Source organism: Sus scrofa, chromosome 4, assembly GCF_000003025.6.
Source record: "Sus scrofa isolate TJ Tabasco breed Duroc chromosome 4, Sscrofa11.1, whole genome shotgun sequence".
Lineage (NCBI taxonomy): Eukaryota > Metazoa > Chordata > Mammalia > Artiodactyla > Suidae > Sus > Sus scrofa.
Genome location: NC_010446.5, coordinates 66,525,826 through 66,546,900, shown reverse-complemented (window position 1 = coordinate 66,546,900; position 21,075 = coordinate 66,525,826). Strand labels below are relative to the sequence as shown.

Here is a 21,075-nt window from a genome sequence, read left to right as displayed (position 1 = left end):
CATCCTCATAGGCACTATGTTGAATTCCTAACTCGCTGAGCCACAACGGGAATGCCACGGTTTGCTATTTCTTCCTTGAAGCCACTGGGGAACAACTCTCTGAAGCTTTGCCATCTTTTAAGAGGCTCACTTAGGTTAGGTCAGGGCTACCAGCATAACCTCCCTTCTGATTTATTCAGTCAGCTGGTTAGTAACCAAATCAAGAGAGTGATACCCTTTCACATTTAGTGGCTCCACCATGCAGACTCAGAGGGAAAGGACTGCACAGATGTCTGTCTCGGGAACTATCCCACAACTCTGCCTACCTCAGGTATTGTTAGTGTTATTACTGTTTATTCCTAACAGCCTATAACATACTTCAACCAAGCACTGCCCAAAAGAAGTGTAATAGGAGCCAAATATATTAAAATCATATATATTTGATTTTATATTTTCAAATAGGCACGTTACCAAAAAAAGCAAAAAGAAACTTATGAAATTAATGTAAATATTTTAATTCAGTATTTCCAAATTATTATCCATTTAATAATGTGTATTCCATGTAAAAAAACATTGTTGAGGTATTTTACATTCTTTTCTTTCATGCCGAGTCTTCAAAAATGTGGTGCAAATTGCATTCTACAGCACATCTCAACGTGGATGAGCCATGTTTCAAATGCTCAGTAGCCAGGTGATGAGTGGACCTGTCTGTGTTAGTCACTGTAGCACCAACAAATGTTAAAAACAAACATGCAGAAGCTCCTCTCTTGAGTTTGAGTTACCTCAGACAGCATCAGAGTTTCTTTTTCCTTCCAGACAGCATCAGACTTTCTTTTTCCTCTTTCTTCCCAGTTTTCACAGTGGTTAACACACATGGTCTGCACTTGCTTTCACACCTCCGTGCAAGTTACATTATTGCATCTGCAGTTACATTATTGCACATTATTGTAACTATATTATAAATACAGCTACATTATTGCACCTGCCATTCTGCTCAGACCTTTCCCATCCTGTTCACCAAGTGAGTCCAGATTGTCAAACTGAATGAACGGTGTTCCTCATCTTACAAAATTGCTCTGGTAGTTTTAACACCATTGATTACTGTGACTTTCTTCAGAATCTCAGATCTTCTTGTTTCTGGGACCTGACCCTTATTTGATCGTTCTTGAATATCCTTCACGTCATTTCTTGTAGGCTTCATTCTGACACTCCTCTTTCTGTCCTGCCACTCTAAGTGCTGTTCCCACAGTTCATTCTCTGCCTCTGTTCTTTCAAATGCTTTCTGCATCCAACCTTAGCCTCCCTCATAGATTTATCCCCCCACACAGCTAGCTCAGATGAGTATTTCCCATCCAGACTGTCTGTGCTTTTATGCAGGATATCTAAAGCCTGTCTCCCATGGCTATCCCACTGCCATGCTAAACTCTTTAACGTGACCTTTATTCTGCAGGGTTCATCTCAGCTGGTGGCACCAGCACTTACTGGTTCAGCCAAACTGGAGCCCTTCTAGACTCATCTCTCTCCCTAACTGTTAATAATTAATTACCCACATCTTCCTCTGTCTTAGGTCTGATTCTCTTCTCCACCCCTATTGGCACTCTGTAATTCACACTCCCAACACCACTGACCGGATCATTGGTTTGTCTGTTTAACAAGTTCTATTTTGTTTCATTTCTTTCCTGCTCTTTGACAGAAAAAAGCAGGTGTAGCCCCTGCCCTTACTGAGCTTATGGCTGGAGGGATCCCGTAACCTTATGTTAAGGGAGTCTCATGGCCACAATCTCTGGCTTAATCTGATGCAAGTATTAGTCACTCAGGGAATAGCTTGGGGCAGGGTGACAGAGATATGCTATTCTGTCCTGTTATTCTGCCATCTTTAGCACTTGACTTCCAAGGGTCCTGCAAGCAGAAAGAGACAAGAGAGGGTTATGGGGGCTGGTTTCTAATGCCTAGAGATGGATGTGCCCACATTAAATCACCCACATTCTACAGCTGACTGCAGGGTAGGCTGGGCAATGTGGTCTGGCTTGTGCGCCTAGGAGAAATATGGAAAAGGTTTGAGAATGAATAACCAGTCCTGCCCCCACTCTTGTTTGTCTGTTCCTCCAGTCAGCCCTCACTGCACCCAGAGTGGTGGATCTAAAGTGAAGACCTGATATCACTTGCTGCAGTGTTTCAGGGGCTCCTTAGAACTTTATGGAAGGAGCTCCATACTCTGACCTTTAATCGTGTTTCCATATCATCTCTCATGACTCATCGTCAGGCTAGTTATGCAGCAGCAACCTGGGAGTTTTTCACACTCACTGATGTTCCTCCGTTATGTGTGTTAGCTTATGCTGTGCCTGCCCCCTGCTTGTCTCCACCACTCCCGTTTCCACCAAGCCACTTTCTGCTCCTCTCTTTAGCCTCAGCTCAAATGCCACTTAATGGTTTATTGCTCTGTCTTTCTCTGGACTGGGTTTAGTACCCCTCTTCTTGTGCTTGCATGCTTTTTTCTGCATACACTTAAATGCTCTGATCTGTTTTCACAGAACCCTGGACTTTGAGCTGCAGGGAGGTGGGGGCATCCTGCACCTGGACGCCCCAGCGTGTAGCACAGTGATTAGCCTATAACTCAGTCATGATTTGCTGGGTGAGTGCCAGCTGTGGTTTCATTTCTTCCTGAAACATCTTTGTGACCCCTCCCTCACTTTTTCTTCACTGCAGATCTGCCTTGTGCTTCTCTAAGTGTAATCCTTTGATATCAGCTGACCTGGGTTTTGATATTTGCAGATTTGATTTGTTCGCTGAGATCTTTAGCTTTAACTGTGGCCTATTTATTGAAGGAGTTATGCCTAAAAATAAATAGATCTGTAAGCAAGTAGGAGCCTCAGGCTTTTGCTGCTTTTGGCAGTTTTCTCTGAAGCGAGGCAATGATTGGATGAGTATCTTTAGTCCATTTAGATGTTGGTCTACAGATTGTAGTTCATGTGAAACACTGGCTGGAGCTTTTCCAAGGAAGAGAGCCCAGCTGTTGGGAGAACAGAGGACAGATATTTATGCTCTGTGACTGATAATAGCCATATGGACTCGGCCAAGAAAAAAATAAAAAATGACTTTTTTAGTTCATCAATCATGAGCATCCCCCAAAAGTCTTTTTTTGACAAACAGCCTGAGTAGTTAGAGAATAACAGCCTATGAATGAAAATGGAAGCAGATAATATGGCAGTTTTTTGTTTATTCATTTACCACATTCATTTATCTAGTCTTCACACAGTTATGTGGGAATGGAAGGTGAACAGCATGTGTGCACACCTCAAGAACCTTTTAGTAGGAGAGATGGGTGTGAACAGCAGAATTTCAAAGGCTTGTACAGGTGCTTTAGGAGAACTGTACAACTGTAAAAAAGCCTCCAACAAGGAGGTTTAGGGCCAGCCTGGTGGAGATGGTACCTGAATGGAAGGTATAAGGATAAAAAAGTGAAGCTTAGGAAAAAGGAGAGTAGAGATTATCATGAGGAGGGATGTTCCTTACAGAGAGAGAAGCATGTGTACAAGAAGAAAGAAGAAAACTCAAAGAAAAATTTCAAAGGAGGAAACTTTGTATTATTGAGGCATTGAGGATGAAATGAGTAATAAAGACAATGAAAAGAGAAGTCTTGGCAGCAGGGGAGCCAGGGGCCGAGGAATTTTATGCTGCAGGGATCTTGTAAGCAGGTTATGGATCCTGTGTTTTTGAAGCATCACTTTGGTGTGGAGTGGAAGATAGAATTGATGCCATCCTTGACTCAGGGCAAAGACAAGATGAAGAGATCCTGGGATAGAAAAGAGGGACTAGTTTAAGAAATGTAGATTAAAAGATTAAGATTCATTGCTATGAATGAAGGGTGAGACTGAAATGAGAATGATATGCTTAGGTTGTTTTTATTTTTTGGTTTTGTTTATAATCAAGGTGACTGGGTGCTTCCTCTGCCTGAGATAAGAATTCTAGAGGGTTTGAGGGTGACGGAGGAATGTTACTTCAAACTCCAGTTTTGGACACCTTGGGGCATCCAAACGGTGTTCACAGCCTTCCTCTGTTCCCAGCAGTCCATCTCTATCATTGTAATTATAGCCTACTTGAGAAGTTTGATTATGGATGTAAATATGGGAATCTTTAGTACATAGGGAAAAAGAATCCACAATCTCCTCCCCTCAACACATATCATCAACATTTGAGATACAGAGAGAAAAGTGTTCTTGTTGAGGACATGGAAAAGGAATTTTTCTGAGAGGTGAGTAAAAACCAAGTAGAAAGCTTCCAAAAAATCAAAGAGGGACCATATTTCAGAAAATCTAGGTGACAGATAACATGGTACAGAAAAAGGATGGGAAATATATCCATTGTGAGTGCAGCCATCTCCAAGGTATGTGTCTACTTTTTACTGCGGTGGGATTCATAATAGGAAAAGTTGGAAATTAAGTACCTTTTATTAGAGAAAGAAAAATGGATAAAGAAATCCTGGTACATTCATGCAGTGGTATACTTTATTGTCTTTTAAAAATGATACTGTAGATACTGTAGTGTCCTTTGAAGACTGAAAGAGCTAGTCAGGGATAAAAATGAGCATGTGCTCCTAGAGCAGGGTCAGCATACTCTGACCTGTGAGCCAGTTCCAGCCTGTTTTTGTGACGCATGAGCTGATAATTCTGTTTCTTATATTTTAAAATGGTTGTTTAAAAGAAGAAGAAAAAAATGTATATGGATACAATACAGACCATCTGTGACTCATGGAGTATAAAATATTTGCTGTTTACCTCTTTTTCAGAAAGTTTTGTTAACTTTTGATCTAGGGTAACCACATCAAAGATAGAATCTCTCAATTTGTAGCTAGAATTCCCCTTGCTCTGAAAGTAGTGAGCAGCCTTCCTAAAGAGTGTTTTAATTGACAAATGGTCAGGGGTAGTTCCAGGGTGTCAGCAGTGTTCTGTTTAATATGTGTGACACTTATAGGGGTATTGACTTTTAACACAAAGCTTTATACTCAGTGGTGTGCTGGTATGCTGATTCTAAAAATAACCCATAATTTGGAGCATTTGCCAAGTTCCATGCTGTAAATGCAACTACCGTGTCTCCTTTTAAGTTACCAAAGTGATGTTGCCAAATGAGGAGTTGGGAAGAGTTGTGCTGGGTTGGTTTTTCAGAAGCCAGTTTGAACCAGCTCCAGCACAGCACTGCTGTTTTCAACCTGCATGCTCTGTTCTATGTCTGTGTGTTATTTCACAATTGAAAAAAAAAAATCTTTTTGAAAAAGGAAGAATTGGGAGAGACTGTCTCTACATTCTGATATTATTGTTTTGTTTTTTTTTTTTTTTCCAGTAGGGAATCAGACTTTGGAGAAATAGCTAGTTCTTTTTCATACCATATGAATCATCTGCCCTACTCTCATGAAATGAATTACACTCAGCTGTAAAGAACTGTGAACAGTTGGCTACTTTCCTTTCTTCTAGCTACAACCTGATTCTAACTCTGTGGCTAACCTGATGCCTAGGAAAATGAAATCTTAGTGGCACAGATAGCGCTTGTTTACTTAATCCAGCACAGCTGGGAATAAATTTCTGATACCACTGAGATCCCTTTGAAGGTTGGAATAAATGGGAACACCCATAAGTTGAAGGACACAAAGCATCCAGATAGGTTTGCACTACAGCAGAATCAGAAACCAACCTCATATGCCTGTGGGAGCCCTTGCCTCCTTACCTAGAAGATAAGCTTAGTTTCTAAGGGAACTGCTTTTCCACTGCTTCCTGAAGAAGCACACTTCTCTCTGGACACCACTGCTGCCTTAAGCCAAGCCTCTGGCTATTGTGAAAGAACCGTATTTCCTTTAAGAACTCACTCTGGTTTTAAGGAAGAGAGTGTGTTCTGTATGCACCAAGCATCCCGTAATCAAATGCTGGGCCTTATCATTTCCTTATGACATGTTGTAGCAGCCCACTATATTTTCTCCTGCATATTCTGTTCCCCATTGTTCCTTATTTTCTATAAACTTTAAAAATACAACTTGAAATATGATAGATTTTTAAGAGTTAATTAAATACTTAAAAATGGTTAGTCTTCTCTCAGGGAATAGCTACGTATGTTCTGCTAGGCACTGAGAGAAATATTTTGGCTACTCAGTATAAATGGTTCTCATTAGAGCTTCATGCTTCTGTAAAGAAGTGTTCTTCAACATTCTTTCATCTGCTTTTACTTGGTTTAAGCTTTGATTAAAAATGAAATACAGATTACTTACAAACCATTGAGTACATTTTCCTGTGCTGTACAGTAGGTTCTTTATCATCTATTTTATACAGTAGTTTGTATACTCTATAGTTTGTAATAATGTCTATGGGAAAAAAATAATGGATATATTTATATGTATAACTGATTCACTTTGCTGTACACCTGAAACTAATGCAACATTGTAAGTCAACTATACTCCAATAAAATTTTAAAAAAGAATAAAAATGAAATATAGAAGAGAAAAAATCCTAGGTAGTTTGACATGAGTAATGGAGAGCCTAAAGAATTATAAGTAGTAGAGATTTATTTAGATAAATTCTTAGGCAAAATCATCAAAATATTTAAATGTTAAGGAAATATATTAGGTATCCGAAAAATTTTGTAAGACCAGACACTTAGAACAATTATCCCCAGACCAAGTTTCCCATTTAGTTAATTTGTGCTTTATTCTGGGACCCATCAGTGCTCACACATTATTATGTCTTCATAACAGCCTTTTTATTCATCTTAATTTTCTTGGCCCTGCAAAACAGGTCCTGATACTTGCTATAATGGACAGTAGACAGGATGCAAGGAGCTAGCTCATGAGTGAGGTGTAAGTTCTGTGTGGTGTGTATTTTGACCATTCAAGGCCCTTTGATTTATTTATTTATTTAATAGTATAGGAACTATACTTATTTTATTTTATTTTATTTTTGTCTCATTTTTGCCTCTTCTAAGGCCGCACCCACAGCATATGGAGGTTCCCAGGCTAGGGGTCTAATCAGAGCTGTAGCTGCCGGCCTTCACCAGAGTCACAGCAATGTGGGATCCGAGCCGCGTCTGCAACCTACACCACAGCTCACGGCAATGCCGGATCCTTAACCCACTGAGCAAGGCCAGGGATCGAACCCACAACCTCATAGTTCCTATTCGGATTCATTAGCCACTGAGCCATGATGGGAACTCCAGGCCCTTTGATTTATTTGTTAGTTCTTGGCTACACTCTATTACTGCTACCTTTACGAATAGTGGATTCGTAAGTCTGAGGTGTAAGAGAAATTTAAGCTTTCTAAAAATTGAGTTAGGAAACTCTTTTTGTAGGGCCAAGGGCATTAATGCAGAAACAATCAAGAGAGTTTCAAAAATCCCAGACAGATGAGTAATGGGTTTTTTAATTCCATATATCTAATTTTTATGATTTTGGATGAGAAAGAGAATTTCATTTTATATATCTACTCTATTTTTCTGTCTTTTAAAATAGATTGTCTTTTAAACATTTATTTTTAAACAATATATTCAGTTTTGATCTTGAAATAATATTGGAAAGGAACTTTTTATAATACATTAATGTAAATACAAAGCATTTAAGATATATATTTGGCTTTTATAAACTGGAATAATATGCTTTAAATCTCCTATAGACTGTGACATAAACCATTTGGTACTCTGTAAAATACCTAAATTATCTTGAAATCTTCGTTATTCCAAGGGACCCTTAATAATTCCATATGCTTTTTAAACCCAGACATTCATAAATGTGTGGTATGTAAGACATTTAGAAGTGCTCATGATTGCCTGAAAAGCTTTGGGATCTCTGTCTCAGATTGTACTCCCCTGCTGGACGGTCTTTACCACACACAGCCAATAGTGACACTGCCTAGCTGCATGAAGCCCTCTCTCATATTGTTCAAAGAGCTACCTTTGTGATACAGCAAGTCTTTGAATAATTGTTAAGCTTAGGTCACCTCAAATCCCCAGTCATGGCTCAACTTCCTTTTAGTGTAGTGACACATAAAAGTTCTTGGTTGCCAACTGTTACGAAAAAAGACTTTCTCACAGGATATTGTTGCGAAAAATGCATCTTGAGTACACCTGTGTTTCTAGTTTTATCTATAGGGGAAGAATGGTGCCATTTATTGAGATGAAGTAGGCTTATTTTTTCTACTTTGTGTGTGATTAATATATTAGTTTAGTGGACTGAGATGATACAGCAGTTGGTAAAGTATCCTCCACAGACATTCTGTGCTTGAGCAATGAGGCAATCTTTACTCAGATTTATTTTCTTGAGACTATTTTCAGATTTTCTTTTCCAACCCAGTTTATTCTTTCTTGTGCTTCATTGTCTGCTGGACTTTGGCTTCTATCTGTTCTTATTTTCTCTGTGTCCTTGGACTTCACACTTTAGAACCCTCCTTGTCTCTTGGCCCATCCCACACTGGGGTTTGGCCCAAATCTGAGGGCTGGCTGCACCTGCTGCAATGCCTGGCCACAGCGCCTGTGTGCAGCCATAGGCACACCAGTGTTCAAAAAAGGAGGAAGTGAGATGGAGAGGATGGTGTCTTTAGCCTGGCATTTTGCAATTGAAATGCTTGCAGGGATTCAGCACCTAGCTCAGGAAGAAGGACTGCTGGTCATGAAGGTTTGCTAGCCAAAGAAGATAAAAATGTCAGTGGTATGGATTAGGTTACCAAGGAAAGTATACCCTAGGAGAGGATGCCCTAGCCCCAAAGAAGAGGATTCCTGTGAAGGAGATAAAGAAGAGGATGAAAAAGAGAGGCCAGCATTTCAAGAAAGAGAGTGAAGTTAACAGAGTCTACCATTGCAAAGAAACAAATTAAGGACCTCAACTTTTTATGTTGCTAACTTAGAGTAATTTTAGAAAAATGTTAAAGACAGAAATTGGACTGATGTACAGTGGGGAAAGTGTGGATGGGAGAAGGGGAACTCGTGAGGAGGAAACATTATCCATTGATTCAAGAAGCTGTTAACCTCAGTGCACGTGGGACAAAATCCTTAGGCTCTCTAGTCTCTGTTCTCATCGGGAAATTAAAGGAATTAAAATACATGATCTCCAGCTACCTTTCTGCCTTAGTATTTTGTCACTCTAGCAATCTGAATCAATTCTTAAAAAGGAACAAAATTATAACATGCTAAGTTGTCCTTGATTATCATTATCACATAAGGACAACATCTCCACAGTTGTCTGTGCAAGTTTGCTCTTCATTTAATAGCCTACAAGCAGTATGTTACTTGTTTTGTTTTTGTTGAATGATTTGCATTGTTCCAGCAGATCACACTGTTTTGGTTGACTTAAATTCTCAATTCATTTTCACCAGTAGAAAGGATGTATGTACCACATTATTATGAAGCACTCTTAAGAAGAAAAAATAGAATGGAAAATGCACTGGTTGTACAAGTAGAATTTTTCTTTTTAGAATTGGATTATTAAGAATTGCTTCTGAAACTTTATTTCTCTTGAATCCCAGGTATTGCAATTTCAGATGAACTTGATAAGGTAAGTTGAACTATCCAACTAATGAAAATAGAATATAGAATTTACATTTAAATCCACTGTGTGAGTTTGTGAAACATAAAGTGTTCAAATATAATTTATTTGGTGCTAACATTTTAAAAGTTATATGCTTTGATCCTTTTATGAAAGTTATTACATGAAATATATCTGTTCTTCTGAGTTGGGAGAGTTTTAGAATTTGGTTAGAGAAAACTGAATCACTGTAATCACTGAATCACTATAATAAAAATGAAAACTAATATATAAACTATTTGAATTCTGCCTGTATCTATGTGATGATGATGACAATATGAAAAATGCTTGTACTCTTCTATAAGCTACCTTTGGAAAACCTTACTCAGTAGGTTTTTTTTTTTTTTTTAATTGCAAGATGCCAAGGGAATAAGATGGTACCTTATTTACAGTGGGATGATAGTTGTGAAGGTGGTGAAAAGTGATACAGTAGGGAGTATATTATAACAGTAGTGTCAATGGAACTTGTTAATGGATCTCTTGTAGAAGAAATCAGTGATGATTCCTAGGTTTGGGGGATGAACAACTAGATGAATTTTGGTACTGTTTGACAAAATCAGAAAAACTGTGGAAATAGCAAATTTGACAGTTAAGGGTAGTACCAAGAATTCTCCTTTGGATTTTTTTTTTTTTTTTTTTTTTTTGTCTTTTTGCTATTTCTTGGGCCGCTCCCGCAGCATGTGGAGGGTCCCAGGCCAGGGGTCTAATCTGAGCTGTAGCCACCGGCCTACACCAGAGCCATAGCAAGGTGGGATCCGAGCCGCGTCTGCAACCTACACCACAGCTCACGGCAATGCCGGATCGTCAACCCACTGAGCAAGGGCAGGGACTGAACCCGCAACCTCATGGTTCCTAGTCGGATTCATCAACCACTGCGCCACGACGGGAACTCCTCCTTTGGATTGTTTATTTAGAATTGTCTGTTAAACAAATTTATGAGTTGTTGATCATGAGGGAGATTTGATTTAGAGTTATATATTTAGGAGTCACTGAACTAAAGGTTCTCATTTTTTTGGTCTTATGACCCCTTTATACTCCTAAAAATTATATAGAGGACCCCAGAAGCTTTAATTTATGTAATTATATTTATCAATATTTATCATGTTAGAAGTTAAAATGGATAAAAATTTTACATTTATTCATTTAAGAAATAGCACTGAAAAAACCATTATGGTAACAAAAATGACATCTTAATGAAAAAATAACTGTTTTCCAAAATAAGATGTTTGTGAGAAACTTTACATTTTTGTAAACATTTGTGAGAAAGTTTACATTTTTGTTAATATTGTGAGTGTTTACATTTTTGAAAATCTCTTTTATGTTTCGAATTTGGTTAGAGAAAATTTCTGGGCTTTCATATCTGCTTCTGCCTTCAGTCTGTTGTGATACGTTATTTTGGCTGAAAAACAAAAGCAAAGGAACCTGATGTTAAGATGTGTAGTTGGAAAAAGAAGAAGTACATATAAATAGCTATCAATATTTGGTGATTATTGGTCCAGATATCTGTCAAAACAGGAAATATATTGAAATTTGGCCTGGTGTTTAGATATATAGGTAGAAAGAAAGTGATAGAAAGTACAGTACAAAAAAATGGAATCATATAAATCGTGACATTTTAAAGTAATAAACTATAAGGTAATAATTATAATATTTTTACAAAAGCAGTATAGTCAGTATCCTTATATTCCAAAAAGGAATATACCTTTTGAATTTTGTACCATAAAAATACATTTCTGATTTCACTAAAAATTAAGAATATACTCTTAAGTAGGAATTTCTTTTAATAAGCCATCATAATTTTAAAATTATTTCTGTACTATCTCTGTGCCAAACTAAGTCATGACTGTATACCATAGCAAGTAGAATAAGTGGCAGATGTGGTCTCCTGGCTTTGTCCTGCTTTTCTAGTCCTCTTCTGTCCGTCATTGTCTTTGCCCAGCTGTTCTCCTTCTTATACGGTGACTTTCCTATAATTTGCAGAAATTTAATTATTTCTGCTCTTGTATTTGTACTCTGTGTTCATTTTAAGTACAAAGACATAATTATCACCACTTCTAGGTACATTTGCTCATTGCAGTGTGTTCTGCAAAGCCTGGCTGCCTGAGCCATAAACTAGCTTGTGTGACAGCTTGGCCCTTATCCTTCCCTTTTTTCCTTGGGCTCTGACTTGCAGTCTTGTTGGTTTTTTTATACCAACCTTTTTTTTTTTGGTAGGCTAAGAAACATCCTTGATTTTTCTTTGGACTGAAAATGGGTTTCACCCTCACTGGATAAAGTTGTGGAAGTCCTTATACTTGGTTAAATATCATCCTCAGGACTCATCCTCCCCTGTCTTTCTCTCTCTCTCCTAAGCACTAACTCTGGGGACTTTCCATTTAATTAAGTTGCTAAACACTGCAGACTTTCACTGCTTACTTAATGTTTCTCTTTTTGAAGACTTCATGGAAATTGCTGAAATTTATTGTATATTTATTATTTTTCATTTTTATTGAGGAAGATGCCAACAGTTGTTATAAATAAGATTTTATTGAAAAAAATTGTCATTGAAAAAAAATTATTCCAAGTCTCACGCCTCTTATTCTAGAGTACCAGGTTATACAGAGGAAACACAGGCTCCCAGAGCCAAAACCACTGTCCTTTGCCAGCCTGGAAAGAACCTTTTGATGAGAGGGAGAGCCTGCCCCATGGAGCCCTCTGCTGACCAGGAAGCTCACAGTCATGCATTTTTCTCAATAAGAAAATGTGGCTATCAGGCAAGGTACTAAAACAATAGTCAAAAAGAATGACTTACTACAATGTGTGGTGAGCTGGCACTTAAGTCTAGAATATAGTAATAAAAATCAATGCAACTTTTTAAATCTTTCATTAACAATTCTGAGGGTTCACTAATGATATTTTTCTTAACATTTATAAAATACTGAAATCTTCACTAAAGATAGTTTTCTTAACATTTATAAAAAACTGTTATACTCTAAATCAGTTTTAATTTCACTGAAATTATTTTTATGTGACTTTTAATATGTGAATTCTGATAAAGATAATAATTATTCTACTTAAAATGGAAAAATAAAGAGTCTAATGTTATTTTTAAGGCTTTTTTTTTAAAATTGTGAGAATTAGATAAATGTCTTATTCATTAGTCTTTCCCTTCCTTTAGCCACTGTATTAGTTTTCTGTTGCTGTTGTAACAAATAGAAACAACAAAAATGTATTATCTTACAGTTCTGTAGTTTAGGAGTTAAACATGAATCTTCCTGGACTAAAATCAGGTGTAATAGGGCTTCTTTCCTTCCTGAAGTTCTAGAGGAAATCTGTTCCCTTGCTGTCCCCAGCTTCTCGAACCTACTACATTCCTGGTGCATGGTCTCCTTTCTGCATCTTCAAAACCAGCAGCATCTCATCTCTCTCTAACTGCATCCAGGAAAAGCTGTCCACTTTATGGAATCATATGATTAGTTGGAGGCTACCTAGCTAATCTGGATAATCTCATTTTAACCTCTTTAACCTTAATTATGCAAATCTCCTTTTTGCGTGTGATATATTCACGGATTCAAGGATTAGGATGTAGGCATTTTTGAGAGGCCATTATTTTGCCTACACAGCCTCTAACCAAGTTCAGATGGTATTATCTTTCATATCTGTATCTAATTCTTCAGGCTCCTGTCATTCTCATTCATCCGTCAAAAGGCCAAATAGTAGAGCTGAATGGTGCCTATTCAGTTACCCTTTAGCGGGGCAGTGTGACTCATCCTTCAACTCCTCTGAATATTGGGTGCTTATTGGGGACTTATCCTTCCCCAGAATAGGGGCTCTAAGAGTTTCCTAAGTTACCCCTTGAATCCACAATAAATGGATGAGCCAGAACTCAGACCCAAACAGTGTATACTTCAGAGTCTGACTCTGGATCTTTCTAGTGGATTAGGCTAGTACAGTTATTGTTACAGTGCCTGGTGCAGAATAATCACTTAATTACTATTTTACAAACTTTGTTCATATGCCTACGAAGCTTGCATTAAGTCTTTAGTAAATAACTGTTGAGTATTTGCAGTGTGCATCACAAGCAAAGCTTGATAGCTCTAATTATAGGGCACTTCTAAAAATAAGAAATAAAAGACTTATATTCCACTAAAAATAGATATTTAAACAGATTTTTCACAGAAAGAAATGAAAATGCTTCTTAATTATATGAAGAGATGCTCAGCCTCGTTGAAAATATAAGAGAAATGTAAATTCACCACCACTACCTAACTATCAGATTTATAAAAATCAAGTTTGTTAAAATACCCCCAAGTTTGTTAAAATCCCCAAGGCTCTGGGAAAATATGCCCTTTCACATGTTACTAGTGGGGATGCAGATTGGTACAAATACTACAGAGGGAAATTTTTTCAGTGTCCAAAAAATATATTCTCTGATCCAGCAGTCCTACTTCTATGAATATATTCCAAGGACTCACTGGCAAAACCACCAAAAAAAGACAACTGTGAGTGACTACAGGTTGTTGTGCTATTTTGTTGAAAAAATATGTCCATTAAAAGAAGAAGAGCAGATGAATTATAGTACATCCACTGTAGAGTACTAGATAGCTATAAAAAATGAAAGACCATCTCTGCACATGCTATAGAGTAATCCCCAGGATATACTGCTGAATAAAAAAGGCTCACTCTGTGCCTTTCGACATGAAGGGAATACGTCAGTTCTGTGTTATTCTTGCAAAAATGCGTATCTTGTATATAATCATGGGGAAAAATTTGAAAAACACAATTTGAAGAACCATTAAAAAATAACTGCCCCTTATTTAAAAAAAAACTGTGAAGGGCATAAATATCAAAGAAAAATAAAGGAGATAAAAAAAACACATGACAGTTGAATGCCTGTCATACATAATCCAGGATTTCCTTCTGCTGTATGCACAATTATTTGAATAATTGGGTAAACTTAAACAGGGTTGGTCTATTAGTATTATATCAGTGTTAATTACTGGTTTTGGTACTGTGGCCATATTAAAAAATGCTTATACCCTGAAGTATTTATGAGTAAAGGAGTATTATATATATATAAATTACCTTCAGATGATTTTAGGGAAATTATATGTGTGTATCTAGATGTATATGTGGGAGAGAATAATAAAGCAGAATGTCAACTAACAATGTTGACATTATTGTGGTAACATTTTGGTAATCTGGATGAAGGTAGAGGGTATACAAGAATTCTTTTCTTTTTTTTTTTAACTTTTTGGTAAGCTTGAATTTATTTCAGTTTAAGACATATCTGTCTTAGATCTGTCCGCTATTACCAACCCCAAAACATTGAGTATCCCCAGTATTTAGTTTCTAGTCTTAAAATGTATTTCGAGCTAAAAGGGATCAGAGTGCCTTGGAATTATGGTTGATTCCAGGTTAGGAGCAGACAGTGTACAAAAAGAGCCTAAAATATCTTATCATGCCAGAAGGCCAGAGCACTATGAAAGACCACTAGGATTGCATCAAAAATGCTCAGAAGCCAATTTACTCTTCTACTGGAAAGAATAGAGAAAATTTGAACATGGGTAAGAATAATAATTGCAATGCAGTGAATTATACCTAATATTTTAAAGTCTATATATTCATCTAAAATTATTAAATTTTAGCAGGTACTAAGGGACCAAAGTTATTATTTTCAAAAAACTGGTAAAAATCAAGTGGAAAATCAAACATTTAATCTGCCTTTCCCATACAGATTGTACCTCAGGGTAATCAAATATTTGATGCCAGGAAGTTTCTCTTTACAGAAATATTTCAGCAAATAAAAAGGAATATGGAATTCTAAAATTAGGCAATCACCATTTGGCAATTTTTGGTGAATTAATGAATCTAAGCAATAATTATCAATGCTGCCAGAAATCATGAAACAATAGTCAAGGGAATATTTTGTTCTTCCAGTTGAAACTAACTATTCTCTCTGAAGCAGTATTGGCAAAAAGAAAAACCGCAAGCAAAAAAACTATCCTGAACTAACTACTAATTTACAGAAATTACAGGGGGCAAGAGGGACATTTTAAGCCACATCACAAGGATGCAAAGGGAAAAATCCTGAGTCTGGAAAACTCAAGGACAAACAACTTGGGTTTTTTTGAACAACAGCATTAACAAAATTAGAAGAGAGAAAATGAGACAGAGGAGGGGAATATATAGAATCAAAGAAGCATAAGAGACTGTTAACTAATCATAACATACAGAGTCTTGCTTACAGTCTGACTTGTGCAAACAGAGATAATCCCCTGAGATAATCAGGGGAATTCGATAACGAATTTGATATGAAAGAATATTATTACTTTGTATTTAGGTGAGATAATGGTATTGTATTTGTTTGCCAAAAAAGCACTTACTTTTTAGAGATACGTATGGGAGTATTTACAAATGATAGTGAATGAGATTTGCTTTGAAATGATCTGAGCAGGGAAGGGGTGATGTGGAAGGGAGGTGGGTAGGGAAAAGAGGGTTGTTTTTAATCTTCCTTCTGTTTTTGTATTAATATGAAAATTTCAGTAATAAAGAGTAAAAATTTTAGAACTTGGGTTGGATGGTGCAGAAGATAGAGGAAAGGAGGGATAATATTGGACATCTATTAGAGTTAACAAGTATGCTAGATGTTTATGATATGTTATTGAATTTGGCTGTAGTTCTAGTATAGTGAAGTGGTTATGCTTTTCCTGTTTTACATATAAGAAAACTGACGTAGACTAGCCAAGAAAAAAAAGAAAGGAATCAAAGAAATAAAATTATAAATAAAAATATTAGGTTACTGAAGTACAAAAGGTTATAAAATATTACTGTGAATAATTGCATACCCGTAAATTGGATAACCTAGAAGAAACCAGAGAAATTCTTAAAAACATGCAGCCTACCAAGACTGAATAACAAGTAAGGAGATTGAAGCAGTAATCAAACACCTCCCAACAAAGAAAAGCTCAGGACCAAATGGTTTCAATGAGGAATTATACCGAATAATTAAAGAATCAATACCAATTCTGCTCAAACTCTACCAAAAATTTAAAGAGGAGGATACACTCCCAAACTCATTTTATGAGGCCAAGGTTATCCAGATACCAACGCCAAATAAAGACACTGCAAGAAAAGAAAACTACAGGAAACTACAGGCCAATATCTCTGATGAATATAGTGTAAAATTTATCAACAAAATATTAACAAGCCAAATTCAGTAGCACACTAAAAGGATCAGATACTATAATCACAATTAAGTAGGATTTATCCCTAGGATGTAAGGGTGGTTATACACATTGATACATGTGATATATCACATTAATAGAATGAAAGATAAAAATCATATTATCTCAGTATGGAAAGAGCATTTGACAGAGTTTAACATCCTTTCATAATGAAAACGCTTGGCAAACTGGGTATAGAAAGGGAGTTCCCATTGTGGCTCAGCAGAAACAAATCTGACTAGCATCCATGAGGACGCAGGTTTGATCCCTGCCCTCTCTCAGTGGGCTAAAGAATCTGGCATTGCCATGAACTGTGGTGTAGGCTGGGGACATGGCTCAGATCCTGCATTGCTGTGGCTGTGGTTTAGACCAGCGGCTACAGCTCCGACTTTACCCCTAGCCTGGGAACCTCCATATGCTGTGGGTGCATCCCTAAAAAGACAAAAAAAAACACTGGGTGTAGAAGGCATGTTCCTTAAAATAATAAAGGTCATGTGTGGTAAGCTTTCAGATAACATCATACTCAATGGCAAAAGCTTTTCCTCTAAGATCAGGAACAAGACTCTTCACCACTCCTGTCCAACAAAGTACTGGAAGTCCTAGCCAGAGCATTTAGGCAAGAATAAGGAAAGGTGTCAAAATTGGACAGGAGGAAGTAAAATTTTCTCTGTTAGAGATGACATGATTTTATATATGGAAAAACCTAAAGACTCAAGCAACAAACTCTTAGCATACATAATTTTAGTAAATTTGCAATATACAAAATCAACATACAAAAATCAGTTGCATTTCTAACAATGAACTACCTGAAAAAGCATCAAAGCAATAGCCTCAAAAACAAAATATGTAGGAATAACTTTAACCCAGCAGGTGAAGGACCACCAGTACACTTTCTTTGGTGAAATAAATTGAAGAGGACAGAAATAGATGGAAAGATATTCTATGTGACTGAATTAGAAGAAGGAATATTGTTAAGCTGTCCATACTACCCAAAATCACCTAAAGTTTCAGTGCAGTCCCTATCAAAATTCCAATGGCATTTTTTATAAAAATAGAAAAAACAATCCTAAAGTCCTAAATCCTAAAAATATGAAGAAAACAAACAAACAAAAAAAACCCTCAAATAGCAGAGCAAATCTTGAGAAAGAACAATGCTAGAGACATTCATTGCATTTTCTGATTTCTAACTATGTTACAAAGAATAATTGAAACAGTATACTACTGGCATAAAAATAGACATGTAGATCAAAAGGACAAAAGCAAGAACACAGAAATTAGCCATGCATAAGACAAATACTTGACAAGGGAACCAAGAATACTCAGTTGAGAAAAGATGGTCTCTTCAATAAAAGGTGTTGGGAAAACTAGATATTCACTTGCAAAAGAGGGAAATTGGACCCTTTTCTCACACCACATATAAAAATCAACTCAAAATGGATTAAAGGCTTAAATGTAAGACCCAAAACTGTAAAACTTCTAGAAAGAAAAAGCTCCTTGACATTGGTCTTGGCAATAATTTTTTTTGGACACCAAAAGCACAGTAAAGTGGAACTAAGATGTTTCTGCAGAGGAAAGAGAAAAAAAAAAAAACAAAAAACCAGCAACAGCAAAATACCTCTACAGCATGAGAAGGCACACTACAGAATGGAAGAAAATATTTGCAAATGGTATATCTGATCAGGGTTAATATCCAAAATACTTAAGAAATTCATACAACTCAATGGCGATGATTTTTAAAAATTGGGCAGAAGATCTGAATAGACATTTTTTCAAAGAAGATAGTCAGATGGGCAACAGGTACCTGAAAAAGTGCTCAGTATCACTAGTTATCAGGGAAATACAAATCAGACCTGCAATGAGATATTACCTCACATCCGTTAATGATGTCTGTTATCAAAAACACAAGTGCTGACAAGGATGTGGAGAAAAGGGAACCCTTGTGCACTGTTGGTGGGAATGTAAAATTGATAATTTCCATGGTGGAAAGGTATGGAAGTTCCTCAAAAAATTAAAAATATGATATAGCAATTCTACTTCTGGATACATACCCAAAGGAAATGATATCACTACTGTGAAAGAATATCTGCACCTCCATGTTTGTTGCAGTGTAATTGACAATAGTTGAGACATGGAAATGACCAAAGTACTTGTTGGTGGGTGAATGGATAAAGAACATACGAGGGAATTCCTGTTGTGGCTCAGCAGGTTACAAATCCGACTAGTATCCATGAGGATGTGGGTTCAACCCCTGGCCTTACTCACTGGGTTAAGGATCCAGCATTGTCCATGAGCTGTACTTTAATGACAATCACCAAGCTGGGCATTAGATCCTCATAACTTATTCATCTTACAATTGAAAAGTCCGTAACCTGTGAACACTTGCACACATTTCCCCCACACTCCAGCCTCTGGTAACCACCACGCTACGCTCCATTTCTAGATTCCACAGGTAACTAACTTGTACAGTATTTATCTTTCTCTGATTTATTTCACTTAGTGTAAGGCCTTCAAGGTTGTTCCACATTGTCACAGTGGCAGGATTTCTTTCTTTCTGATAGCTGAATAATATTCCATTATACACATCTCTCAATTTTTCTTTTTCTTTCTTTCTTTCTCTCTCTCTTTTTTTTTTTTTTTTTTGCCACAGCTCACAGCAATGCTGTATCCTTAACCCAGTGAATGATTGTGATTATGTAATCCAGAATTTTCCTTTTGTGAACTGGCAGAATTAAAGTAATTTACTCAAAACCTTAAGAGGTTTCTAAGAAATATTTCATTATTCCAAATCAGTCATCACCTTGTAGACTTTCTTCTGATATGGCTCAAAAATGTGTTCATCAGTGTTCTCCATAAATCATTTGTATGAAGTTTAGTTAGACATAAAGATACTTCATGATTCACCATTTTTTATTCTTTGAATTATTTTTAATTCAATTAGGAAAGTTTTTTATTTTGTTAAAACAACTGAGCTAGTTATTATGGAGAAAACAATTTAAGACATGATTCCAGCCTTTCAGGAACATCTTGGTTTTTTTGTTTGTTTGTTTTTGGCCACACCCATGGCATGCAGACATTCCCTGGCCAAGAATCGAACCTGCACCATAGCAGTGACCTGGGCCACAGCAGTGACAATACCAGGTTCTTAACCTCTAGGCTGCCAGGGAACTCCCTTGAACATCTTGTTTTATTAAGATGAGAAAACGTTCAAAGAACGTGGAGTATAACAAGACCCATATATATGCTGTTTTCAAGAGTCCCACTTTACTTCTAGGGACACGTACAAATTGAAAGTGAGAAGATGGAAGAAAATACTCCATGCAAATGGAAATCAAAAGAAACCTGAAGTAGCAATACTCATATCAGACAAAATAGACTCTAAAATGAAGAATATTTTAAGGGACAAGGAAGGTCACTACCTAATGATCAAAGAATCTATCCAAGAAGAAGATATAACAATTTTAAATCCCTACACACCCAACATAGGTTCACCACAGTATATAAGGCAACTGCTAACAACCTTAAAAGGAGAAATCAACAATAACACAATAATAGGCGGGGACTATAACACCCAACTTACAGTAATGGACTGATCATCCAGGCAGAAAATCAATAAGGAAACAGGCCCTGAATGAAGCATTAGACAGGTGGACTTAATAGATATTTATAGGGCATTCCATCCGAAAGCAGCAGAATACACATTCTTCTCAAGTGCACATGGAACATTCTCTAAGATTGATCATATCCTGGGCTACAAATCAAACCTCAGTAACTTTTTTTTTTTTTTTTGATTTTCTAACACTGGAGAAACTGCGTTTTATTTCATAGTTCTAAGGCAGTCTTACCATTTGTCAATAAAGGCTGAACAAATGCCATGGATTTAGCAGTAGCATCCAAGAACCAGGCCTTTAACCCCAACAAAGTGTGTGTGTGTGTTGCACATTGCAAGAACTGCAAGGCTGGAACTGGTTTATTGGAACACCTTAGTGGCTGTAAGCTTCTGCTCTCTCATTCTTTACACCAACAGGCATGACAAAAAAAAGCAGCACATCAGAGTGTCTGCCTCTTTTAAACAAACTTGACTTTGCCAGGCTGGCAATTTTATAGCTGTCTCCCATTTCTGTTCCTGCCCTTCCCCCAGGATTTGGGATTTAGCTGAGACAATTCTACCTCAACAGGTGACATGTCCCATGTCCTGCAGGCTCCTGCATAACCCTTCCAGGGCTGGTATAAAAGGCAGAAATTACAGCTCTGGTTTTGTAAGATCTTGAGTGGCTCTAAAGCAAATAAGAATACTATCATCTACCTAGGAATTTAAAAAAAAATCCCAAAGAAAAAGTAAGC

The 21,075-nt window shown here is 37.0% G+C and overlaps 1 protein-coding gene across 1 annotated transcript in view; it reads left to right on the top strand.

Moving 5' to 3' along the window:
- The window catches only part of C4H8orf34 (chromosome 4 C8orf34 homolog), a 361,598-nt gene that overhangs the window by 90,593 nt on the left and 249,930 nt on the right, over positions 1-21,075 (top strand). The window contains 1 exon segment of the mRNA XM_021090806.1: positions 9,471-9,499. Within this exon segment, the coding sequence (XP_020946465.1) occupies positions 9,471-9,499 (29 nt within the window).